General features: G+C 43.3%; 1 protein-coding gene across 4 annotated transcripts in view; it reads right to left on the bottom strand.

The window, feature by feature from the left end:
- Window positions 1–27,652, bottom strand: part of LOC139406826 (microtubule-associated serine/threonine-protein kinase 2-like) — a 159,284-nt gene that overhangs the window by 30,046 nt on the left and 101,586 nt on the right. For 2 of the 4 annotated variants that reach the window (XM_071149890.1, XM_071149888.1), the window contains 4 exons: window positions 19,587–19,662; window positions 15,343–15,363; window positions 13,449–13,527; window positions 8,827–8,978 (listed from right to left, as the gene is read on the bottom strand). In XM_071149890.1, coding sequence (XP_071005991.1) covers window positions 8,827–8,978; window positions 13,449–13,527; window positions 15,343–15,363; window positions 19,587–19,662 — 328 coding nt within the window. The remainder of the gene's footprint in view (window positions 1–8,826; window positions 8,979–13,448; window positions 13,528–15,342; window positions 15,364–19,586; window positions 19,663–27,652) is intronic. The other 2 variants (XM_071149891.1, XM_071149889.1) reach the window with 1 other exon arrangement.

Here is a 27,652-nt window from a genome sequence, read left to right on the forward strand (position 1 = left end):
CTGAGCTGGATCTGTCTGAGCTGACTTCTGTGTGTGTGTGTGTCTATGGTGTATGTGCTATCTAGGCACCTTAGCTGAGCCATAAAGGAGACTAGGCATCTACCACCCTACTATCACATTAGGGGAGGTTGGGGATGTAGCCCCTCCACACACACACTTTGGTTCTGAAATCACCATGAACCACTAACTAACTTGTCATTTTTGCAGATTAAGTGTTTGGGTTAGTAATGTATCAATATTATCATTTAAAAATTTGCTATGACATAGCCAATGAATACCAGTCAAAGGTTTGGACACTCATTTAAGGCCTTTTCTTTATTTTTACTATTTTCTACATTGAAGACATCAAAACTATGAAATAACACATATGGAATCATGTAGTAACCAAAATATATTTTATATTTGAGATTCTGCAAAGTAGCCACCATTTGCATTGATGACAGCTTTCCACACTCTTGGCATTCTCTCAACCAGCTTCATGAGGTAGACACCTGGAATGCTTTTCCAACAGTCTTGCTTTTCCTTCCCTCTGAGGTCCAACTCATCCCAAACCATCTCAATTGGGTTAAGGTCGGGTGAGTGTGGAGGCCAGGTAATCTGATGCAGCACTCCATCACCCAATTCAATTCAATTCAAGGTGCTTTATTGGCATGGGAAACATTTGTTAACATTGCCAAAGCAAGTGAAGTAGATCATATACAAAAGTGAAATAAACAAAAATGAACAGTAAACATTACACTCACAGAAGTTCCAAAAGAATAAAGACATTGCAAATGTCATCTTATGTATATATACAGTGTTGTAACGATGTGCAAATGGTTAAAGTGCAAAAGGGAAAATAAATAAACATAAATATGGGTTGCATTTACAATGGTATTTGTTCTTCACCGGTTTCCCTTTTCTTGTGGCAACAGGTCACAAATCTTGCAGCTGTAATGGCACACTGTGGTATTTCACCCAGTAGATATGGGAGTTAATCAAAATCGGGTTTGTTTTTAAATTCTTTGTGGTTCTGTGTAATCTGAGGAAGATATGTCTCTCGAATATGGTCATACATTTGGCAGGAGGTTAGGAAGTGCAGCTCAGTTACCACCTCATTTTGTGGGCAGTGTGCACATAGTCTGTCTTCTCTTGAGAGCCAGGTCTGCCTACGGCGGCCTTTCTCAATAGCAAGGCTATGCTCACTGAGTCTACATACAGTGGGGCAAAAAAGTATTTAGTCAGCCACCAATTGTGCAAGTTCTCCCACTTAAAAAGATGAGAGAGGCCTGTAATTTTCATCATAGGTACACTTTAAATATGACAGACAAAATGAGAAAAAGAAATCCAGAAAATCACATTGTAGGATTTTTTATGAATTTATTTGCAAATTATGGTGGAAAATAAGTATTTGGTCACTTACAAACAAGCAAGATTTCTGGCTCTCACAGACCTGTAACTTCTTCTTTAAGAGGCTCCTCTGTCCTCCACTCGTTACCTGTATTAATGGCACCTGTTTGAACTTGTTATCAGTATAAAAGACACCTGTCCACAACCTCAAACAGTCACACTCCAAACTCCACTATGGCCAAGACCAAAGAGCTGTCAAAGGACACCAGAAACAAAATTGTAGACCTGCACCAGGCTGGGAAGACTGAATCTGCAATAGGTAAGCAGCTTGGTTTGAAGAAATCAACTGTGGGAGCAATTATTAGGAAATGGAATATATACAAGACCACTGATAATCTCCCTCGATCTGGGGCTCCATGCAAGATCTCACCCTGTGGGGTTAAAATGATCACAAGAACGGTGAGCAAAAATCCCAGAACCACACGGGGGGGACCTAGTGAATGACCTGCAGAGAGCTGGGACCAAAGTAACAAAGCCTACCATCAGTAACACACTACGCCGCCAGGGACTCAAATCCTGCAGTGCCAGACATGTCCCCCTGCTTAAGCCAGTACATGTCCAGGCCCGTCTGAAGTTTGCTAGAGAGCATTTGGATGATCCAGAAGAAGATTGGGAGAATGTTATATGGTCAGATGAAACCAAAATATAACTTTTTGGTAAAAACTCAACTCATCGTGTTTGGAGGACAAAGAATGCTGAGTTGCATGCAAAGAACACCATACCTACTGTGAAGCATTGGGGTGGAAACATCATGCTTTGGGGATGTTTTTCAGCAAAGGGACCAGGACGACTGATCCGTGTAAAGGAAAGAATGAATGGGGCCATGTATCGTGAGATTTTGAGTGAAAACCTCCTTCCATCAGCAATGGCATTGAAGATGAAACGTGGCTGGGTCTTTCAGCATGACAATGATCCCAAACACACCGCCCGGGCAACGAAGGAGTGGCTTCGTAAGAAGCATTCCAAGGTCCTGGAGTGGCCTAGCCAGTCTCCAGATCTCAACCCTATAGAAAATCTTTGGAGGGAGTTGAAAGTCCGCGTTGCCCAGCAACAGCCCCAAAACATCACTGCTCTAGAGAAGATCTGCATGGGCAGGAATGGGCCAAAATACCAGCAACAGTGTGTGAGAACCTTGTGAAGACTTACAGAAAACGTTTGACCTCTGTCATTCCCAACAAAGGGTATATAACAAAGTATTGAGATAAACTTTTGTTATTGACCAAATACTTATTTTCCACCATAATTTGCAAATGAATTGATAAGAAATCCTACAATGTGTTTTTCTCTTTTTGTCTGTCATAGTTGAAGTGTACCTATGATGAAAATTACAGGCCTCTCTCATCTTTTTAAGTGGGAGAACTTGCACAATTGGTGGCTGACTAAATACTTTTTTGCCCCACTGTAGTCAAAGCTTTCCTTAAGTTTGGGTCAGTCACAGTGGTCAGGTATTCTGTCACTGTGTACTCTCTGTTTAGGGCCAAATAGCATTCTACTCTGCTCGTTGTTTTTATTAATTCTTTCCAATGTGTCAAGTAATTATCTTTTTGTTTTCTCATGATTTGGTTGCGTCTAATTGTATTGCTGTCCTGGGGCTCTGTGGGATCTGTTTGTGTTCGGAACAGCTTGCTTAGGTGACTCTTCTCCAGGTTCATCTCTCTGTAGGTGATGGCTTTGTTATGGAATGTTTGGGAATTGCTTCCTTTTAGGTTGTTGTAGAATTTAGCAGCTCTTTTCTGAATTTTGATAATTAGCTGGTATTGGCATAATTCTGCTCTGCATGCATTATTTGATGTTTGACGTTGTACACGGAGGATATTTTTGCAGAATTCTGCAGGCAGAGCCTCAATTTGGTGTTTATCCCATTTTGTGAATTCTTGGTTGGTGAGTGGGCCCCAGACCTCACAACCATAAAGGGTAATGGGTTCCATAACTGATTCAAGTATTTTTAGCCAGATCCTAATTGGTATGTCAAATTGTATGTTCCTTTTGATGGCATAGAATGCCCTTCTTGCCTTGTCTCTCAGATCGTTTACAGCTTTGTGGAAGTTACCTATAGCGCGGATGTTTAGGCCATGGTTTGTATAGTTTTTTTGCGTGCTCTAGGGCAATGGTGCCTAGATGGAATTTGTATTTGTGGTCCTGGCGACTGGACCTTTTTTGGCACACCATTATTTTGAGATTTACTGTCAGGGACCAGGTCTGGCAGAATCTGTGCAGAAGATCTAGGTGCTGCTGTAGGCCTTCCTTGGTTGGTGACAGAAGCACCAGATCAAACAGTAGGCATTTTACTTCAGATTCTAGTAGGGTGAGGCCGGTTGCTGCAGACAGTTCTAGTGCTCTCGCCAACTCAATGATATACAGTATATGTTGAAGAGGGTGGGGCTCACTCTCCTTCTTGGTCAAATAGCCCTTACACATCCTGGAGGTGTGTTCTATCCGCCATCACTTCATATTTCAGCATGATAATGCATGCCCCAATGTCTCAAGGATCTGTACACAATTTTTGGAAGCTATAAATGTGCCAGTTCTTCCATGGCCTGCGTACTAACCAGACATGTCACCCGTTGATGTCACAACTTCTGCCGAAGTCGAAGCCTCTCCTTGTTCGGGCGGTGCTCGGCGGTCGACGTCACCGGTCTTCTTGCCATCATTGATCCATTTTTCATTTTCTATTGGTTTTGTCTTGTTTTCATACACACCTGGTTTCAATCCCATTCATTACCTGTTGTGTATTTAACCCTCTGTTTTCCCTCATGTCTTTGTCAGAGATTGTTTTATGTTCAGTATTCGTGTTTTGTATTTTGGTGCCACGACGGGTCCTCATACCCACTTTGTTTCATTGTATTTCATGGTTTTGGAGTGTTTTAAGTTATTAAACTACTCCATTCCACCAAGTTTTTATTCTCCTGCGCCTGACTTCCCTGCCACCTATACACATGACTATGACAGTTGAGCATGTTTGGGATGCTCTGGATAGACAGCATGTTCCAGTTCCTGCCGATATCCAACAACTTCCCACAGCTATTGAAGAGGAGTGGCACAACATCCCACAGGCCACAATCAACAGCCTGAGGCAAATGGTGGTCACACCAGATACTGATTTTCTGATCAACACCCCTACCAACAGATGCATATTTGTATTCCCAGTCATGTGAAATCCATAAATGTATTTCAATTGAATTAATTGAATGATATATGAACTGTAACAGTAAAATCTTTGAAATTGTCGCATGTTGCGTTTATATTTTTATTCCGTATACATACAGTATTTTGTCAACTAATAAAGCCAAATATCACGCAGGCCATTTTAGCATTTGAATGCTGAAGGTACAGCAAGATCAAGAACAGGCCGGCCTACCGTGCGTTGGTCAGGGTGCGAAGCTGGGCACAGAGTGCAGTTTAACTAGGCTACTGATATTGGCTGGGGTTGTAGCACAGTTACATGCAGTTTGGCACTGAAGGGAAGGACACATCAGTTGTCCTATTTTCGAAAGGTAGAAAGAATGTAATATAAGCTAAAAGAATGTGTGAACCGGCGAGTTGTAACGTTTGAATCGATTTTCTGACCCGTTGTGGTGGCAAAACGTCATTCAGGGTTTTGAGCCCCACCTGCATGTTATTTTGCCATTAATACGTGTCACATATCAGTTTGCAAACAATGTCCCCAAAAAATAATTGGAGCAACATCCAAACATGGTCTCTTTTTTGCTTTCTTGAGTAAGGCAGCTCCAAAATTCAGGTGTTTCAGCCCAGCTCAGTGCTTTCTGTGGTGGTGGGGCAGCCAGCATAAAATACAGAGTGTAGGTTGACAAAATATGCCCACAAATTGTGTGCTGCAACATAAATAATGTAATATGCCAGGGAGATATGCATACTGTAGCTAAGAAAGTAATACTAAGTGTATGTTGTGTAGTAAGCTGCAAGTAGCCCATGTGCCTCACCCTAATCATTTGGCCCCTTTCCCCCTTATAACTTAGCCTAGTGTTCTGATATGGTGGTGCACATGTAGCCTTTAGCCTGTTTTAGGAATTATATCACTGTACAAATAGTTATATTGATTACGTCCGTCTTAGCTTGCTCATTAAAATGTCTTACTCGAAATGACGGATTACCTCATCCACTCATTGTTCCCTTTTTCCATAGTTTGTACGTCTCAATTGTCAGAAGAAACTACATTTGTTTATGAAAGTCAGCCATATCAGCTATGTTTTTTTTGTTAAAGGCAGTAAACGAGGCTGAATGAACTGTTTTGCGGCCACACAAGGCTCCGCTGATAGCCAGGTGTAGCAGTGTTAAGAATTCACTCCATAATTCACAACAGACAGTATCTGCTGTATAGACTGTTCTCATTGTTTAGAAACCCATACCCAAGCCATCTCTCCCTGGTACCTTCCAGTCAAATCATAGCCATCTCCCTCACATGAATGAATGCGGCCTAAGGCATCGTAAATCTACTGTCAGCATTAAGCCCCAGAGGCCCACTCTCAGTTCACACAGACACAATATAGTTTTAAGAACCCCTTATTCTGTTGCATAAAACAATATTTTGATGCAATAACAGTATTATAAAATAATCTTAGAATTTCACCCACAACAACATGCATAACATTTTTAAAAAATGGGAATTTTCCCCACCAAGATTTACATGCTAAAATCGTCACTGGATCGATGCATACTTAATTTGGATTGGTTTGGGGTCCGCAGCTCGATGCATTTGTATCTTAAACATTTGAATCAGGGGCCGATGCGTATCGGTGAATTGTTGCATCCCTAGCTTTCTCTCGCTCTTTCACAATCTCTCCCTCACCTTATCTGCCTTGTAGCACTCTTTCCCCCACCTCATCTGCCTTGTAGCACTCTTTCCCACCCGTTCTCTATCTTTATTTCTATAGCAATCACCCTCTTTGAAGCTCCTCCATCCGTCTCTCACTATCTCTTTCACCCCCTAAAGCCTCACTCTCCCCTACCATCCTCCCTCTCTCTCTCTCCCCCTACAAATCTCTCTCTCTCCATCACTGCCCATCTCTCTCCTTCATCAGATGATTAATCCTTGCTGAGGCATACAGTAAAGTCATACAGCAGGGATAGTCATTTGTAAACGGCTAGTAATGCCTTTCCCTCATACCTCTTCTGATATTTATACATCTCATTCCTATAGCCTGAGTGGCAGGCAAGCCCCTTGAGAGCACATTCAGATAGAGATACGGCCTAGTAGGAGGGGAACGGCTAGGCCTCTGTCTCATCGAGTCATCTTAATACTAAACCTCATCTCTCTCTCTCTCTAAGTGTGAAGTGTATCTCTCATATCATACCAACAGAGCCATTTTCTGTTCTCCATTCATGAGAATAGAGTGAGATGAAAGCAGTGTGTTCTAAATCCACACAGATGAAGGGGACGAGACAAGAAGAGAGGAGAGGAGAGGGGGTATAGAGATGAGATATGTCTGCTGCTAAGGCAGAAAGTTTGGGGCTTTCAGTAGCTAGTCTGTTTGATGTTTAGCTTTTGAAAGGAGGGGTAACTGAATGCAGAGACAGGAGCCAGGGGAGGAGGAGGAGAAGGAGGAGAAGGAAGAAGGGAGGGGATTAAGACTGACAGTTGCAGGTCATAACAGAACAGGGCAGGACAGGGAGGCACAGCTGAACTGCTGATCAGCTGAGATGCCACCAGTTCTGGCACCTCAGAACTCAGAGAACATAGTGTCAGTGACAGATTCACTGAATGAGATAGATACACTATATATACACATAAGTATGTGGACACCCCTTCAAATTTGTTGATTCGGCTATTTCAGCCACACCATTGCTGACAGGTGTCTAAAATCGAGCACACAGCCATGCAATCTCCATAGACAAACATTGGCAGTAGAATGGCCTTACTGAAGAGCACAGTGGATTTCAATGTGGCACCGTCATAGGATGCCACCTTTTCAACAATCAGTTTGTCAAAATTCTGCTCTGCTAGTGCTGTTCCAGTCAACTGTAAGTGCTGTTTTTATAAAGTGGAAACGTCTAGGAGCAACAACGGCTCAGCTGCGAAGTGGTAGGCCACACAAGCTCACAGAACGGGATCGCTGAGTGCTGAAGCTCGTAGTGTGTCCTTGGTTATAACACTCACTATCGAGTTCCAAACTGCCTCTGGAAGCAACATCAGTACAATAACTGTTCATCGGGAGCTTCATGAAATGGGTTTCCATGGCTGTGCAGCAGCGCACAAGTCTAAGATCACCATGCGCAATGCCAAGCATCGGCTGGAGTGGAGTAAAGCTCGTTGCCATTGGAAACGCATTCTCTGGAGTGATGAGTCACGCTTCACCATCTGGCTAGTCCAACGGACAAACCTGGGTTTGACGGATGCCAGGAGAACGCTACCTGCCCGAATGCATAGTTCCAACTGTAAAGTGGGGCTGTTTTTCATGGTTTGGGCTAGGCCCCTTAGTTCCAGTGAAGGGAAATCTTGACACTACAGCATACAATGACATTCTAGAAAATTCTGTGCTTCCAACTTTGTGGCAACAGTTTGGGGAAGGCCCTTTCCTATGTCAGCATGACCAAAGCAAGGTCCATACAGAAATGGTTTGTCGAGATCAGTGTGGAAGAACTTGACTGGTCTGCACAGAGCCCTGACCTTAACCCCATCAAACCCCTTTTGGATGAATTGGAACGCAGACTGCAAGCCAGGCCTAATCGCCAAACATCACTGCCCGACCTCACTAATGCTCTTGTGACTGAATGGAAGCAAGTCCCCGCAGCAATGTTCCAAAATCTAGTGGAAAGCCTTCCCAGAAGAGTGGAGGCTGTTATAGCAACAAAAGGGGGACCAACTCCATTTTAAATGTCCATGACTCTGGAATGAGATGTTCGACAAGGAGGTGTCCACATACTTTTGGTCATGTAGTGTCCATTCTGGCTCCAAAAACTGATAGACACAGAAAAAGTGAGGCCAGTAAGGGACACAAAGAGGGAGGCAGATGGAGAGTGAGCGAGTGAGAAAGAGAGTTAGGTGGAGAGAGTCAGAGAAAGAGGAGTGGAGAAAAGCAAGAGTGACAGAGGTAAAGTGAGAGAGAGAGAGACAGACAGATAGAGACAGACAGACAGAAAGAGGGACAGGGTGTGATGGCTAACGAGTGAGGAGTCTGAGGCTGAGGGCAGTAGACAGGTGATAGAAGTCTTCTGCTGCCAGCCAGCCACACTGAAGAGGTCACAGTCACTCACACCTGCCAGCGATGTGTCAATGAGAAGGGCCTGACCTTTTTGTCTACCAACTACAGGTAGAATACCTTTGTGTCTACGAACGTTACAGCCTACAGATAGGCCTACTGACAAACAACAGACAGTCATTTAGGTGAGACACTGCAGGAGGATGGCAAAGGGGGGGATGAGTGGGCACTGGGCATTGTACTGAATTGTGGGTGTATGAGTCTCTGGCGGATATCCTACCTGAGGCTGCGTGAGCGGGGGCGCATGGGCGAGTGTCGTCCCTCCTCATCGGTGATGCTCTCGGAGCTGAAGTGCTTGGTGAGGAAGTGCAGCTCGTCCGCCGTGGGCTGGAAGGGCAGCTGGTGCAGCTTCTCCTGGGATGAACAGGATGACTGTGAGAAGCAGAGAGGGAGGGATTACAAGGGTAGAAGAGCCGGGCGCTAGTAGCGGCTAACTGCTAGAGGGAGGGAGTACAAGGGCAAAAGAGCCCATTGCTAGCAGCGAGTAACTGGGGCTGGGAATGGTAACTCCTGGCTAGTGGTTATGGTCGTGTGCTCTACACTCTACTGGGCTGTTGCCTTTGAAGAAGAGATAAAGAAACTGTGATTGAACAAACTCTGGAGAGTTTAAAATTGGGATAACGGTTTGGGATAGCTGCATGATGAGACTAATGATGATTTGAAAAAAGTAGCTTGAAAGGCATGAGCTCTGCTTAGTTTTTTTGCGCAGGCTGTACACATTAGTCTCTCATACACAATTTGACAAGCACTTGATCATGCCTAGAATTTCACGACGGCATCCCCTATGTGCACCCTAAAAGAATGCATGCCTTTTGCGGCCAGTGGACATTGTGCCCTTGGCCCAGAGTGCAGCGTTGTGCCCTTAAGCTCCTAAGCACCTCTCACTCACATGGCTCTCCATAACGTGATCGGGTCTTTCTCACAGGCAACAAGTGAAGACAGACACATTGGGGACGCAATTGCATATTGAAAATATTGGAAGAACTGTCCGTCCAGATTTACTTTTCGTCAGTCAACAAGATGAGTAGGCCTAACGAACAGGAAAAGTACTAGCCTATGTCAACAATCTACCATCCCCCATAGTACAAAAGTTTAAAAAAAATACATTCTGTATGCATGCACACACACCAAGGTAATTAATTATACAGTACATTCAGAAAGTATTCAGACCCCTTCACTTTTTCCACATTTTGTTACGTAACAACCTTATTCTAAAATGGAATGAATACATATCCCCATTAATCTACAATCTACAAAATACCTCATAATGACAAAGTGAAACCAGGTTTATAAAAAAAGACTTTAAATAAAAAACAGAAATACCTTATTTTGTATTTAGAACCTTTGCTATGGGACTCAAAATTGAGCTCAGCTGCATCCTGTTTCCATTGATCATCCTTGAGATGTTTCTACAACTGGATTGGACTCCACCTGTGGTAAATTCAATTAATTGGACATGATTTGGAAAGGCACTCACCTATTTATATAAAAGGTCCCACCGTTGACAGTGCATGTCAGAGAAAAACAAAACAATCCATGAGGTCGAAGGAATTGTCCGTAGAGCTCCAAGACAGGATTGTGTAAAGGATTGTGCATCAATGAAAGTCCCCAAAAACATAGTGGCCTCCATCATTATTAAATGGAAGAAGTTTGGAACCACCATGACTCTTCCTAGAGCTGACCGCCTGGCCAAATTGAGCAATCAAGGGAGAAGGGCCTTGGTCAGTGATGTGACCAAGAACCCGACGGTCATTCTGACAGAGCTCCAGAGTTCCTCTGTGGAGATGGGAGAACCTTCCAGAAGGACAACCATCTCTGCACGACTCCACCAATCAGGCCTTTATGGTAGAGTGGCCAGAAGGAAGCCACTCCTCAGTAAAAGGCACACACAGCCCGTTTGGAGTTTGCCAAAAGGCACCTAAAGGACTCTCAGACCATGAGAAACAAGATGCTCTTGTCTGATGAAACCAAGAATGAACTCTTTGGCCTGAATGCCAATCGTCACGTCTGGAAGAAACCTGGCACCATCCCTACGGTGAAGCATGGTGGTGGCAGCGTCATGCTGTGGGGATGTATTTGAGCGGAAGGGACTGGGAGAGTAATCAGAATCGAGGGAAAGATGAATGAAGCAAAGTACAAAGAAATCCCTGATGGAAACCTGCTCCAGAGCACTTAGGGCCTCAGACTGGGGCGAAGGTTCACCTTCCAACAGGACAACGACTCTAAACACACAGCAAAGACAACGCTGGAGTGGCTTCGGGACAAGTCTCTGAATATCCTTGAGTGGCCCAGCCAGAGCCCGGACTTGAACCCAATCTAACATCTCTGGAGAAACCTGAAAATAGCTGTGCAGCGACGCTCCACATCAAACCTGACAGAGTTTGAGAGGATCTGCAGAGAAGAAACTCCTCAAATACAGGTGTGCCAAGCTTCTAGCGTCATATTCAAGAAGACTCAAGGCTGTAATCGCTGCCAAAGGTGCTTCAACAAAGTACTTTGTAAAGGGTCTGAATACTTATGTAAAAGTAGTATTTACATTTGACATTTTTTATACATTTGCAAAAAAATATAAAAACCTGCTTTTGCTGGGTCATTATGGTGTATATTGTGTAGATTTCCGAGTGAAGCTGTAACATGACAAAATGTTGAATAAGTCAAGGTGTCTGAATCCTTTCCGAATGCACTAGTGTTAGGATTTTCATTTGAAATTTGATTTAGTTTAAGTTTTATCATAACATTTGTATAAAATTGAGATATTATTTAGTTTCAGTTTAAGTGTTAGGGACAGAAAGTAGCCTATGCTTGTAGGCTAGGAGCCAATTATGTGTTGTATAGTTTTTGTTGACGGTGGGCAGTAATGCATAAGGTGATTGGTCAGGTCATAGGTTAGGTAGTGTCAGCAAGATGGTGTAGATGCACAAAGTAAACAGTAGTAATGGGTCAACTTCCACAACAACCAGGAGCGCTGAAGCGAGAGGTTAAACTTCTCCGCTGTTTCGGTCCTGTAGCTACCAGTTGTAGCAGCGTGAAGCGCGTATACATACACATACTGAATACTCTGTGTGACTGTGTGAGAGCAAAGTCTTGCATCGTGCTCATCTCAGTGGCCACGTCTGTCAAGTTGGTGAACACCATTGGTCGCCGCCTTTCAAATTGTGTTGCATGCATAATGGGTTAAAGAATTGTCTGACTTGTGCCTAAATGCCAACTTCATGAACTTTACAAAAATCACAATCAAACGTCATTAAGTTTTGACGGCAAGTTTCTGCAGTTGCTCTTCACCAACTTCACCCTGCAGCCATCACCTGCATTGTGGGAGGCTCTGTTGTCAACCAATCATCAGGGTGTTGGTTTTTCCCATGCGAACGTGACCAAAGACATAAATGAAACAAGAAACAATTTGACTCAATTTATGTATACATTAGCTATACATTAGTGGCCAGTTTATTAGGTACACTCATCTAGTCCTGGGTCGGTACCCCTTTGCCTCCAGAACAGCCTGAATTATTCAGGGGATGGAAATGTTGCTCAATTGGTATCAAGGGACATGATTAGAGACGCACCAGCACTACATTTTTGGCCGATACTGATATCCGATATTTTCCTTGCCAAAAAAAATGATAGTGGCGACACAGTAAAGAGAGAATGCCACCGAATCGCTTGTGCACAGTCTGTCGGCAGTTTTGCTGAGCAGGCGTTTCAATGCCATGACGGAGGGTATCACATCTGCTGCAGGCGCAGTTGGTGAGTTTATTTCTCGAGTCAGTTGTTTGAATGGAGCTTGAAATGGCAGCAGCGGTATGACAACCAGCACATTCATGAGCATGCAATACGGCTTTCCTCAGTACGAAATCCTGAACGACCCACTGTGCTGTCAGACTCAGCATGCTCATGGGGCTGATATCGCTGGTCCAAATGTCAGTCGTGAAGCTAATAGCAGTTACTGTGTAACTCCGGTAGGGAAACATCTGAAAAATAGCTCACTTGATAATGTGTACCGGTGTTCGACCAGTCGGCGAAAGCCAACATCACCCATGACAAAGAACGGTTGATTGTCAAGGGCAATGAATTCCATTATCTTGGATTTTGCCTTTGAGTTGTCTTGCTGAAATGTTCTTACTCTTTCAAATGACTGCTCGACTTGTTGACTGCTCGATCTACACAGCAGACATTGTGGGCTAGGTCAGGAATGCTGTGTTGCACCTGTAGCGCTAAATATTACGTGGCGTCCTTACGTCATGTACCTACGTTATATAGGTATACACGTCATCTACCTACGTTATATAGGTATGCACATCATGTACTTACTTTATATAGGTATGCACATCATGTACCTACCTACGTTATATAGGTATGCACATCATGTACCCACGTTATAAAGGTATGCACATCATGTACCTACGTTATATAGGTATGCACGTCAGCTTTGACATCGGTTTTGCACATCGGCGTTAAACTAGACAACGGGCCGATGTTGCCATTTTTAGCTAATATCGGCCAATATGTTCACCGATATATCGTGCATCCCTAGACAGGACTGCATGTGTTTTTTTTTTTCGTACCATTCTCAGTAAATCCTTGACACTGTTGTGCGTGAAAAGCCCAGGAGGCCCGTCCGTTTCAGGGAAAATAGAACCGGCGTGCCTGTCCCCGACCATCATACCACGCTCAAATTCGCTACGGTCACTCATTTTGACCATTCTAATGTTTAATCGAACAGTAACTGAATGCCTCGATGGCTGACCTTGACGCACGCACACACACACACACACACACACACACACACACACACACACACACACACACACACACACACACACACACACACACACACACACTCACCGAGACAGTGGAGCTGGGTGTGTTGGTGCCATATCCAGAGGAGGGCAGTGATGCCAGAGACCAGCGCCTGCCATCCGTCCTGAGAAGGAGATAGAAATGGAGGGAAACAGAGAGAGAGAGAAAGAGAGAGAGATATGGAGGAGCAGAGAGGATGGAACGGATTAATGTCAGACAAGTTACCTGGGTTAACTATGAAAGGTTTGATGGAGCCATGGTACCAAAGTTGTGCTTCTCCGAGCTAGATGTCTGTAAGAACTTGAACACTACAGACAATGTCTGCAAACACAAACACATGCAAGCAAACACACACACACACTGACACAAACCAATAAACACACACACACACACACACCTTCTGCCAAGAAGACAACATAGAAATGAATATGAGATGAAATGAAATATGTTCTGCAGGAGGGAGTACAGTCCTAGTTATAGGGCAGGTCCATGCAGGTTTGGGATGGCCATACTTGAATTTCAAGCACAATGACCAGGGAGGTTTTCGAACGGTTCACCTAGAAGAGCAACTATCGGTAGATGGGTAAAAAAAATATATAAAATAGACAGTGAATGTCCATTTGAGCATGGTGCAGTTAGTAATTACACTTTGGATGGAAACGGAGGCCAATGGTGACTTTAAAACTGTTATAGAGTTGAATGGCTGTGATAGAAGGTAACTGAGGATGGATCAACAACATTGCAGTTACTCCACAATACTAACATAATATACTGTACCGACGAAACATGCATCCTGTTTGCAAACAGGATGCATGTTTTGCAGTATTACTTTAGTGCCTTATTGCAAACAGGATGCATGTTTTGCAGTATTACTTTAGTGCCTTATTGCAAACAGGATGCATGTTTTGCAGTATTACTTTAGTGCCTTATTGCAATAAGGCACTAAAGTAATACTGAAAAACAAATGCGGCAAAGAAATGTACTTTTTGTCCTGAAGTACAAAGCGTTACGTTTGGGGCAAATCCAACAACACATTCCTGAGTATCACTCTTCATATCTTCAAGCATGGTTGTGGTTGTATCATGTTATTGGTATGCTTGTCACTGGCAGGCACTAGGGAGTTTTTCAGGATACAAATAAACAGAATTGAGCTAAGCACAGGCAAAATCCTACAGGAAAACTTGGTTCAGTCTGCTTTCCAACAGACACTGGCAGATAAATTCACCTTTGAGCAGGACAATTACCTAAAACACAAATCCAAATATACACTGAAGTTGGCTTAACAAAACGACATTGAACGTTCCTAAATGTGGCCTAGTTACAGTTTTGACCTATATCGGCTTGAAAACCTATGGCAAGACTTGAAAATGGCTGTCTAGCAATTATCAACAACCAATTTTACAGAGCTTGAAGAACCTTTTAAAGAATAATGGGCAAATATAGGACACTCTAGGCAAAGCTCTTAGAGACTTACCCAGAAAGACTCACTGTAATCGCTGCCAAAGGTGATTCTAACATATTGATTCAGAGAGTTGAATACTTATCTAATCAAGATATATTAGTGTTTTATTTTCCATTAATTTATTATTATTATTCAAACATTTTTCTTCCACTTTGACATTAGAGTATTTTGTGTAAATCATTGATAAACAAATTACATTAAATCCATTTTATAACACAACAAAATGTGAAAGGGGTGTGAATACTTTCTGAAGGCACTGTAGAGGTCACATAGCTTCTCAGAGTAGAGTGCTGATCTAGGATCAGATTTGCTTTTCAGATCATAATGAATTGGTTTATATGGACAGAGTCTAGATCAGCACTCATACTCTGAGATGCTTTGTGAATACGGGCCTTGGTGTTTCCATTCAGGGCAGAGGACAGGAGATAGAGGAGAAGGTTAGGGGGTGGAGGTAAAAGGTTAAAGGTGAGAAGTTACCTGTCAGCCCTGTGCCCGTGACTGTGTGGGAGAGAGGATAGTGTTAGCGCTACATGTGTTCTTGTAATGAGCACTGCAGAACCATGTTTTTGCAGATCTCATCCTGCATTATGACACTTCACCACTGGGTGGGACTGTTGCTTCAGGTTAAATTCTCTGTCTCCTGTGTCACCTGATTTATTGAGGTTCAGGGCAGAAGAAGTGGTATCTTCTTCCAAACAGAAGACCATCATACCAGCACATGTCATATCTCTCGCCTCGTGTAGAACGACTTATGAAACAAATTTATCCTTTTAATCTTGAGTTGTGCTTAACTCCACTCAGGCTCTCTATCTCTACTTCTGTAATTACACTTCCTAGTCAAAGGCTGTGACAGATAAGAGGATATTCAACCAGGCTTCAAACATCCAGATGATATGGGCTTGATTAGCCAGACTTTCAATTATCATTTAAAAAGGAGCACAGAGGTGCTGTGAGTATTAGCCATGGGAGGGATTGGATTTTAAGGCTAAACTCTGGAGGATAAATGGCATCCATTTGGGCTCCACTCTTCACAGTTTCTGCTGTGAACTATTGAACTGGAGCTGGGCTTGGGGAAACTGGCTCTGCTGTGGGTGTGCAGGTGACTGTCAATGAGCAGTAATGGCTCAAATAATAGAATGAGGTAATAGTCCTTTCTACCTAGCATAACTATGAAGACAATCACCATCAGACATATTAAGTCATTTGATCCCAGTGAGCTAACCCCTGACCAGGGTTTCCGTTAGTTGGTAATTGTCGGCTTTTGGCCGATAATCCGATAAATCAAATTGTTACTGGCCAAATTGACCCGCAAAACAAAAAACAATCCATTGAAAAATAATGCTCTTTATTAATTGATGGAAATACCAGTCGATGGAAATGCATTTGACTGTCATGCTTATAGGTCTATAGGTTCATTTGCATAATGTATTGGAATAAATGTGCGCTTTTGCGTTAGTCATCATGGCGCCGGAAAAAATGTCAGCAGTTGTGCAACCAATTGTGCTAATATGTGTTTTTCCCCGCGTTATTTGTAACTTATTTTGTACATAATATTTCTGCAACCGTATCTTACGGCAAAAAAAGAGCTTCTGGATATCAGGACAGCGATCACTCACCTCGGATTAGACAAAGATTTTTTTCTACAACAAAGACGCTGCACCGGCAAGATAGAACAGCACACTCCAATAAGACGAGGAGGGGCTGTCTGTGCATATTTGCAAACAACAGCTGGTGCACGAAATCTAAGGAAGTCTCTAGATTTTGCTCACCTGAAGTAGAGTATATTGTGATAAATTGCAGGCCACACTACTTGCCTAGAGAGTTTTCAGCTGTACTTTTCGTGGCTGTTTATTTACCACCACAGACAGATGCTGGCACTAAGATCGCACTCAGTCAGCTGTATAAGGAAATAAGCTAACAGGAAACCACTCACCCAGAGGTGGCGCTCCTAGTGGCAGGAGACTTTAATGCAGGGAAACTTAAATCAGTTCTACCAAATTGTGTTTGGTAGAACTGAAATGTTAAATGTGCAACCAGAAGGAAAACAATTCTAGATCACCTGTACTCCACACACAGAGACGCGTACAAAGCTCTCCCTCGCCCTCCATTTGGTAAATCCGACCACAACTCTATCCTCCTGATTCCTGCTTACAAGCCAAAACTATAGACCAGTGACTCGTCTATAAAAAAGTGGTCAGATGTAGCAGATGCTAAACTACAGGACTGTTTTGCTATCACAGACTGGAACATGTTCCGGGATTCTTCCGATGGCATTGAGGAGTACACCACATCAGTCACTGGCTTCATCAATAAATGCATCAAGGACGTCGTCCCCACAGTGACTGTATTTACATACCCCAACCAGAAGCCATGGATTACAGGCAACATTCGCACTGAGCTAAAGGGTAGAGCTACCGCTTTCAAGGTGCGGGACTCTAACCCGGAAGCTTACAAGAAATCCTGCTATGCCCTGCGACGAACCTTCAAACAGGCAAAGTGTCAATACAGGGCTAAGATTGAATCATACTACACCGGCTCCGACACTAGTCTTATATGGCAGGGCTTGCAAACTATTACAGACTGCAAAGGGAAGCACAGCTGCGAGCTGCCCAGTGACCCGAGCCTACCAGACGAGCTAAATCACTTCTATGCTCACTTCGAGGCAAGCAACACTGAAGCATGCATGAGAGCATCAGCTGTTCCGGATGACTGTGTGATCACGCTCTCCGTAGCAGACGTGAGTAAGACCTTTAAACAGGTCAACATACACAAGGCTGCGGGGCCAGACGGATTACCAGGACGTGTGCTCCGGGCATGTGCTGACCAATTGGCAGGTGTCTTCACTGACATTTTCAACATGTCCCTGATTGAGTCTGTAATACCAACATGTCTCTGATTGAGTGTGTAATACCAACATGTTTCAAGCAGATCACTAAAGTCCATGTGCCCATGAACACAAAGGCAACCTGCCTAAATGATTACAGACCCGTAGCACTCATGTCCGTAGCCATGAAGTGCTTTGAAAGGTTGTTAATGGCTCACATCAACACCATTATCCCAGAAACCCTAGACCCACTACAATTTGCATACCGCCCAAACAGATCCACAGATGATGCAATCTCTATTGCACTCCACACTGCCCTTTCCCACATGGACAAAAGGAACACCTATGTGAGAATGCTATTCATTGACTGCAGCTCAGCGTTCAACACCGTAATGTAGTAGCTGTAGTGGAGCAGGTTGAGAGCTTCAAATTCCTCTGTGTCCACATCAACAACAAATTAAAATGGTCCAAACACACCAAGACAGTCGTGAAGAGTGCACGACAAAGCCTATTCCACCTCAGGAAACTAAAAAGATTTGGCATGGGTCCTCAGATCCTCAAAAAGCTATACAGATTCTACAGCTGCAACATCGAGAGCACTGGTTGCATCACTGCCTGGTACAGCAATTGCTCGGCCTCTGACCGCAAGGCACCACAGAGGGTAGTGTGTACAGCCCTGTACATCACTGGGGCTAAGCTGCCTGCCATCCAGGACCTCTACACCAGGCAGTGTCAGAGGAAGGTCCTAAAAATTGTCAAAGGCCCCAGCCACCCCAGTCATAGACTGTTCTCTCTATTACCAAGCGGTACCGGAGTGTCAAGTCTAGGACAAAAGGCTTCTTAACAGTTTTTACCCCCAAGCCATAAGACTCAGGTAATCAAATGGCTACCCGGACTATTTGCATTGTGTGCCCCCCGCAACCCTCTTTTTACGCTGCTGCTACTCTCTGTTCATCATATATGCATAGTCACTCTAACAATATCTACATGTACATACTAACTCAATCAGCCTGACTAACTGGTGTCTGTATGTAGCCTCACTACTTTTATAGCCTCGCTACTGTATATAGCCTCGCTACTTTTATAGCCTCGCTACTTTTATAGCCTCGCTACTGTATATTGCCTGTCTTTTACTGTTGTTTTATTTCCTTACTTACCTATTGTTCACCTAACACTTTTTTTGCACAATTGGTTAGAGCCTGTAAGTAAGCATTTCACTGTAAGGTCTACTGTATTCGGCGCACATGACAAACAAATTTTGATTTGATTTGATCTTACTTATCACACGCACACAGCATACAGTGCCTATTTTGACAGAGCCTTTTACTTCATATTATGAGGCATATCTTACCTTGCTTCAAAGTAGCTTAGGCAAAATCCGACCATAAAAAAGTAGAGTCAATTATTTTATAAAGACCTCCTCATGTCATGTTCTATTGGTTTTCATATCAACTTTCTTCGGTTGTCCAGAAGCCAGAGGCACAATCCTAGTCATATTAGCAACCTATCCTAGTTGTTGCATCTTTAGATTCCCCCTCTTTCTACGTTTCTGAGATTTTCATATCTGTCACATACGGAACCGGTCGCATCAGGTGCATTGTTTAAGAATGTATTTCCCCCCCCCCGCGAATTGCATTTTGGCAAAAGTTTGAAAATGAAGTTTAATTGGCTGCCTCATTACACGACTTGCATGTTTTGTTAAGATTAATTAGCATAATCTAAATGTGATTTCTGTCATTCTGAGCACCGTGGCTGGACAACCTAACGGGTTACGCACTCAATGCATATGGGTCCGGTAAATTTGTCAAATGGTCGGAAAATTGTAATCTTCCCGGTCACATTGCCAGGTGCCACATTTTCCGAAACGGAAACCCTGCCCCTTGACCCCCTGGCTCACCTGCGAGCTGGAACAAAGGAGAAGTGTGCTGCCGTGTTGGGGGAGAAGTTTCTGGGGCTGTCCAGAGGGCTGCTCCCTGGGAGAGACGGAGAAAGAGAGGGAGAGAGAAGCAGAAAAGAGAGAAGAATTAAACACGGCATAAAAATAAACAAAATCCAGATTCTAGACTTAGTTAGTTAGTAAATTAATCCCAGGGGAGAGAAAGGACATAAAATCCCCCTACATAGGCATGTCAGTGAATTGTGTGTAATAAGAAGTAGTGAAACTACGCAATAGATTAGCATTTACATTTGAGTCATTTACAGTAGTAGACACTCTTAATAAGATTGCTAGGTGGGACAATCACATGTCACAGGCATAGTAAGTACACTTTTCCTCAATAAAGTGGCTATCAGCAAAGTCAGAGCTGGAAGGGGGGTTGTCAAGTGCAAGTGTTGATTCAGGACAGTGTTTTTTGTATATACAGGGGGGGAACAAGTATTTGATACACTGCCGATTTTGCAGGTTTTCCTACTTACAAAGCATGTAGAGGTCTGTAATTTTTACCATAGGTACACTTCAGCTGTGAGAGGGAATCTAAAACAAAAATACAGAAAATCACATTGTATGATTTTGAAGTAATTAATTTGCATTTTATTGCATGGCATAAGTATTTGATCACCTACCAACCAGTAAGAATTCCGGCTCTCACAGACCTGTTAGTTTTTCCTTTAAGAAGCCCTCCTATTCTCCACTCATTACCTGTATTAACTGCACCTGTTTGAACTTGTTACCTGTATAAAAGACACCTGTCCACACACTCAATCAAACAGACTCCAACCTCTCCACAATGGCCAAGACCAGAGAGCTGTGTAGGGACATCAGGGTTAAATTGTAGACCTGCACAAGGCTGGGATGGGCTACAGGACAATAGGCAAGCAGCTTGGTGAGAAGGCAACAACGGTTGGCGCAATTATTAGAAAATGGAAGAAGGTCAAGATGACGGTCAATCACCCTCGGTCTGGGGCTCCATGCAAGATCTCACCTCGTGGGGCATCAAAGATCATGAGGAAGGTGAGGGATCAGCCCAGAACTACACGGCAGGACCTGGTCAATGACCTGAAGAGAGCTGGGACCACAGTCTCAAAGAAAACCTGCTCAAGCCAGCGCATGTCCAGGCCCGTCTGAAGTTTGCCAATGACCATCTGGATGATCCAGAGGAGGAATGGGAGAAGGTCATGTGGTCTGATGAGACAAAAATAGAGCTTTTTGGTCTAAACTCCACTCGCCGTGTTTGGAGGGAAAAGAAGGATGAGTACAACCCCAAAAACACCATCCCAACCGTGAAGCATGGAGGTGGACACATTATTTGGGGATGCTTTTCTGCAAAGGGGACAGGACGACTGCACCGTATTGAGGTGAGGATGGATGGGGCCATGTATCGCGAGATCTTGGCCAACAACCTCCTTCCCTCAGTAAGAGCATTGAAGATGGGACGTGGCTGGGTCTTCCAGCATGACAACGACCCGAAACACACAGCCAGGGCAACTAAGGAGTGGCTCCGTAAGAAGCATCTCAAGGTCCTGGAGTGGCCTAGCCAGTCTCCAGACCTGAACCCAATAGAAAATCTTTGGAGGGAGCTGAAAGTCCGTATTGCCCAGCGACAGCCCCGATACCTGAAGGATCTGGAGAAGGTCTGTATGGAGGAGTGGGCCAAAATCCCTGCTGCAGTGTGTGCAAACCTGGGCAAGAACTACAGGAAACGTATGATCGCTGTAATTGCAAACAAAGGTTTCTGTACCAAATATTAAGTTCTGCTTTTCTGATGTATCAAATACTTATGTCAAGCAATAAAATGCTAATTAATTACTTAAAAATCATACAATGTGATTTTCTGGATTTTAGATTCCATCTCTCACAGTTGAAGTGTACCTATGATAAAAATGACAGACCTCTACATGCTTTGTAAGTAGGAAAACCTGCAAAATCGGTAGTGAATCAAATACTTGTTCTCCCCACTGTATATATATATTTTTTAATTATTATTTAAGATACTCTTTGAAGATGTAGTGTTTCAGGTGCTTTCGGAAGATGGTCAGGGACTCTGCTAGCCTAGCTTCAGGGGGAAGCTGGTAAAATCAAATCAAATGTATTTGTCACATATGCAGAATACAACAGGCACCTTACAGTGAAATGCTTACTTACAAGCCCTTAACCAACAATGCAGTTTTCAGAAAATACCTTGCACCATTGGGGTGCAAGGACTGAGAAGAGCTTGGACTGTGCTGAGCAGGAGCTTGACAGCAAAAATAACCCAACACCACAATCACACAGGTTAGATGAAAACCCTTAACCTTTATTGGTATGTGAAAGGTTACTGAAAACTATTGTTCTGTCATCCCTGTGTGTGTGTACTGCATAGGGCCTACATACAGTATACCCTCCAACTCCTCCTTCAGCATACGCTAAACAGCAAATACGTCCCCCCATCACGCCTCCTCTCCTCCTCATCCCTTCGTCTTCCTCATTTCCGACAGGAAAGGGTATTTCAGAGATCACAAAGCTCTTGATGGAGTGTTCTAATTTAGCCAGGGACAGACGCTGTAAGGAGAGGACAAGAGGAGAGGCGGGGAGGATCCGGATGAAAGGGGTGTTTGATCAATGGGCTGCTAATCGTCTGGTTCTTCTCAGCAACAAGCAGCACAATCAGAGCGCAATGAGATGAATGAGAGGAATAAAGCATTTACAGACCATTAGAGAAAGAAGATGGACACCAACAAGCTACTCTACAGACAGAACTTAACATCTTACTACTGTCTCAATATAGACTAAATCATACAGCAGTACAGACAGTGGAGAGTGGGGATGGAGAGTGGGGATGGAGAGAGGGGGGGGGGAGAAAGAAAGCGTAAAAGAGAGCAGGGTTGATTAAACGATCTGGAGTTCGGGTATATATATAGAACCCTCAATGTATGTCTGCTAATTAGCCTACATTGTGGGTACCCAACAGCTCAACATAGAGAAAATCCGGGGTGTGACGTAACAAATTGCTCAACATGGAAAAGCCAAATCCGCTTCACATAAATCATCCCAATCAATCTGAGGAGTGGGACAGGGGAGATGGGGAGGGGGTGAAACATGTGGGGCGCTGCTCTCACCCCTCACTGGGTGGTGAAGCATAGCAGACGGGGTGCCGGGGGTTGGTCCCCACCTCCCTCCCTCCTGCATCAATTATGTATTTTCGCCAGAACAGATCCTTTAAAGGCCCAATACTGCTGTTTTTATATCCATATCAAATCATTCTGGGTTACAATTAAGTACCTTGGTCTAAGGCACTGCATCTCAGTGCAAGAGGCGTCACTGCAGTACCTGTTTCGAATCCAGGCTGCATCACATCCGGCCGTGATTGGGAGTCCCATAGGGCAGCGCACAATTGACCCAGCATCGTCCGGGATTGGCCGGTGTAGGCCGGTATTGTAAATAAGAATTTGTTCTTAACTGACTTGCCTAGTTAAATAAAAAATAAAAACCTTACTGTAACAGTTTTCCATCAAATTTGGCCAAAATAGTTTTTTGTAGCTAAAAAGCTTTCTCAAGCAAGAATTTTGCTAGGACTGTCTGACAGTGGTCTGAGTGGGGAGAGGACAACTTAAAACTAGCTGTTATTGGCAGAGAGATTTGGAGCTCTCTTTGTTATTGGTTTATTGACCAATTTACCGCCTGGTGATGTCATCAGGCAAGCCTGAACTCCCTTAGAAGGTCCTGTGTAGATTGCACTTTCAACAAGCAACTATCAGGAAATAACACTGATCACATTTTTTTTGCACACTTTAACAGTGTTAATTTCATTAGCGGATGTACAATATCATACAAAACACAGGACATTTTGACTGCTCTGGGCCTTTAAATATGAATTAATTATGAATTAATTCCCTGTCTATCTGCCGGAGTAGGAAACACTTGGCTCCTCTTGCGTGTGTGTGTGTGTATGAGTGAGTGTGTCTTTGTGTGTGTATATAGTATGTGGTGTGTATGTGTGTCCTGGAACTTGGAGTGCGTAACACTGAGCAGTGTGTTAAGGCTGGGGCCTGTCAGTGAAAGCTGTTTTTAAATGGGCTTGGGGCCTCAGAGGGGCTATTAGGAGGCTTAGAGGCATGAGCTCAATCACTCTGCACTGTGTTTCGCCGCATAGATACAGTGCATACAAGCAGGCAGGGGGCTAGATGAATAGATACACACCTCACTGAGAGCGGGAACCATTATTCAAATGAAGTCGCATTCACAGACACACAGGGTGATACACACAGGCAAAGAATGACATTACATTATGGTGAGGAGAGATACTGTAGTTTACTTCAGGGAAACAAAGACACAGTGTGTGTGTGTGTGTGTGTGTGTGTGTGTGTGTGTGTGTGTGTGTGTGTGTGTGTGTGTGTGTGTGTGTGTGTGTGTGTGTGTGTGTGTGTGTGCGTGCGCGTGCGCGCGTGTCAAGGTTAAAAGCGATTCAGAGGTGTATTATTCCATTTGCACTTGAGAGCCCATGGTGTGAGATATGAGAGTTGTTAGAGAGCCCTAAGGGAATTTCAGCACTAAAAACCTCCTCAACTCTATGTGTTTCCCTGATGGGAGAAACCCTATCCTCGTTCTACACCCCTGGAGTCATGTGAATTGGGTTGCCACTCATGAAAGAAGAGATGTATGCAGACAGACAGCTAGCTTTCGCAGTGAGAGTGACCCATTTTACCTCCCACATAAACAAACACACTCATACAGACGTCTTCGCGGAGACTGGAGAGAAAATACAATAACTCAACAAAAAAAAGGGAAAGATTATCAATGCAAAATGTCCAAATGACATCACTTTGACTGGTGGTAAAGAAAAAGAAAGCTGTAAAAATGACCCAACGTGTTTCAGTTCGGCTTCGATGCATATTTTATGTGGTAGAAATACGATCAGCTTTTATGAAGCTTCTGTCATGAGAGGGATGGAGTTGGGCCGGTTTTATGACTTATTGACCGGTCGTAAATACCTTGCAGAAACTCTCCCTTTGGCTCATCAGTTTGGGAGAATGGAATGTCTGCTGTGTTACACAGAGAGACCGTGCCGCCAAAACTTCAACATCAAACAATGGGCACTGAAACAATATTTCTAACATAAATAATGTTGGGAATGATGACAGATGAAATATGGGAAAGGAATGTCTATTTTGTGATGTCATTAAAATTATCAGAAAGACGTTATAACGGAAACATTGTAACTTTAAGAGCTTTCACAATGTATATATCAGATTTACATCTAAACGTTGTAAAACATATGATTAAATATGAAACTATTTGTGAAAAGATAACAATGTGATTTTTGTGATTTTTTTTTTCTTGCAAAACTTGTGCCAGTCAGTAGCTGTCACATTGTATAAATTATTGGAGACAGGCGCAGGAATTTGTAAAAGGGGGGGGGGGGTTTAATTCTCCGCCCAAAATATACAATATGCCATGAAAAGGCACGGGGACGAAGCACAAAACAAACACGTATACAACAAGACAGGGATGTAACCCAAACAAAAGAGCGAGGTAAAATACACGGGACCCACAATACACTACATGGGACGAGACCCGTAATAACAAGTGCACAACACACGCAGCACAAAAGACGAAATAACAAAGCACAGGTACTCACAAGACCAACCGACATGGGAACAATAACCGACAAGACAATGGTGAACAGAGGGCACATACAGACAATCAGGGGAATTGGAATCAGGTGTGTGTAATGAGACAGTTCATGAACGCCTAGAGGCCGCTGACATAGACCTCCGGAACTGGTGCACGGAATGAGCAGCAGTACTGGGAGAGTCCGTGACAGTGGCTACGCTACTCAGGCCAGAGTGCTTAAAAGGAATAAAAGGAATAGGCCAAACATTCTCAGTCTGCAACTGGGTATTGTGAAGTAGTCTAGGACAATTGACCAAGACGTGAGGGAAGAACAGTTCCCTCTCACCACCGTGTGATACACCCCTGATGTATCCATTCTAAGAACACTCCAGAACAAAAGAAGCCTACAACTAAGAAGGATATTGTGACTTCTGGTGGACATCCAGCGACTTATTTCGAACTACTCCCCATAGATGGGAACTACTCCCCATAGACAGATTGAGTGGTTTCAACAGAGAGACGAGACGACCGAGAAAGACATCTACGCGTAAATATTTGTTGTATTTCTAATCCGAATAAGCGGTTGTTAGGGTGCTAAATATTTACGGTGAGCGTAGTTTCCAAATGTATGTATGATAAGTCCACTCTTTTTGTCTCTCCCGCTCTTTATCATTTCCCTACCCCTTTCCATTGTGTAACAAGCTGTCATATCAAGTTAGTCCACTAGGGACCTTTCATATGCATTATTTTAGTAATCAATAACTTATAGCGTGTGTGTGTGTGTGTTTATGTATTTCTATGTGATTATTTAGTTAGTTAGTAAATAAATAATTAAGACAATTTGTGTATTGCTGATTCATCACTTAGGTTAGGGTTCGTGCAGATGTACAAGGTCAATGACATTCAGAATGAGACTGATATGAAGAAATTATTGATTGATGACTGGTATGATGCAATATTCTTGAGTTAATTCGGGAAACGGCAACTCTTTAAATAAACTTTTCCCGTGGTGGCCCAAATTCCTAGTGAGTTAATAGTTACATGATTCATTTAATCGAGTAATAATTAAACGTAGTAGGTAATTATTCGATAAATAAATAATGATAGTCATGTCGTCACACTTTAATGATGAAGACAGCACCTCTGCAGACCTGAACACTGCATTCTCTCAAGATGCAGGAAGAATTCCAGCCTATTTCTCCACTCCTGTTCCCAAGTCCAAATTTTGCCTACTTTTGGTGTATAATTTTACTGCAACAAATGGTTCACTCTCATTCTAGGAGTTTTTATTAAGGCTATGTGAGAGGTTATAGATCTACAGTCAGTGTCCAGATTTCAGTTTTGATTTAACCCATCTAAACAGTAGGCTACCGTTCCCTTGACATGTCAAAGGCCCGTCTTGTGTCTGTCAAATTTGGATAGCGCCTCACAATCATCACACATAACAAGGCCGGCACTGCTATCATCCTCTTTTACTACTTGACCAAATCTTTTCCAAACATGACTTTTCTGGCCCTCCCCTCTCTTTATTTTTCAACTCTTCTTTCGCAGCGTTTCTCTTATTGAGTTCAACTTAGACAATGTCCTTTTTACCTCTGTGGAACTTTTTCTGCCAGTTCCCAAAAGCAATAGTTGGCGCATACAGTTAAGCCCTGAAGCTTAGGCTTATGCACTTATACCAGAAAGCCTAAAATAATGAATGAAAAACCTCAATGTAACCTATATAAATTGCACAGCGATTATACATTCGTAGATTTTTTTAAGGTGTTGTTTCTCTTTATTCAACCCATCCGCCACACAGCCGCCCTTCAGCCACACAATATTTAATTAATCTAAACCTATCCGCTCTGCAGATACAACCACAGGGGCTGCGGGTTATGAGTCAACCGGAGCATCACTAACACACATCCCTCCATCTCAGTGGCATTCAAACTTTTTCAGCGTGGACCCCATTTTTTTCTCAGCAGAATCTCTGGGGAAATTCACGATCACCACCGAATGAGAGAGAGAGAGAGAGAGAGATTTGCTTTAGCAATGTAAACATACTGTTTCCCATGCTAATGAACGCCCATTGAAATAAATTGAGTTGAGAGAGAGGGAGGGAGGAGAGATACAGCAAGAGGGAAAGGAGATGTCAAGGGAGGGGGAGATAAATAATGTGGTTATGAGAGAGAGCGAGGGGGAGAGAGAGAGTCTATTTAATCTAAGTCATTTTTCAGAGTTATAAAAAAAAGTCCTCCATTTCATTAGTATTAAGTAATTAGGCAAGAAACGTCTAAAGCAGAGACATGATTAAACTCTTAACTCTATATGCTGCTAGAGCTGAGGGAGAATCCGATGGAATTAACGCTGACTGACTGACTAAATGACTGACATAATGACTTACATACTAAATGATTGACTACATGACTGACTGACTATCAACAATAGGAACT

The sequence above is a fragment of the Oncorhynchus clarkii genome, chromosome 4 (assembly GCF_045791955.1).
Source record: "Oncorhynchus clarkii lewisi isolate Uvic-CL-2024 chromosome 4, UVic_Ocla_1.0, whole genome shotgun sequence".
Classification (NCBI taxonomy): domain Eukaryota; kingdom Metazoa; phylum Chordata; class Actinopteri; order Salmoniformes; family Salmonidae; genus Oncorhynchus; species Oncorhynchus clarkii.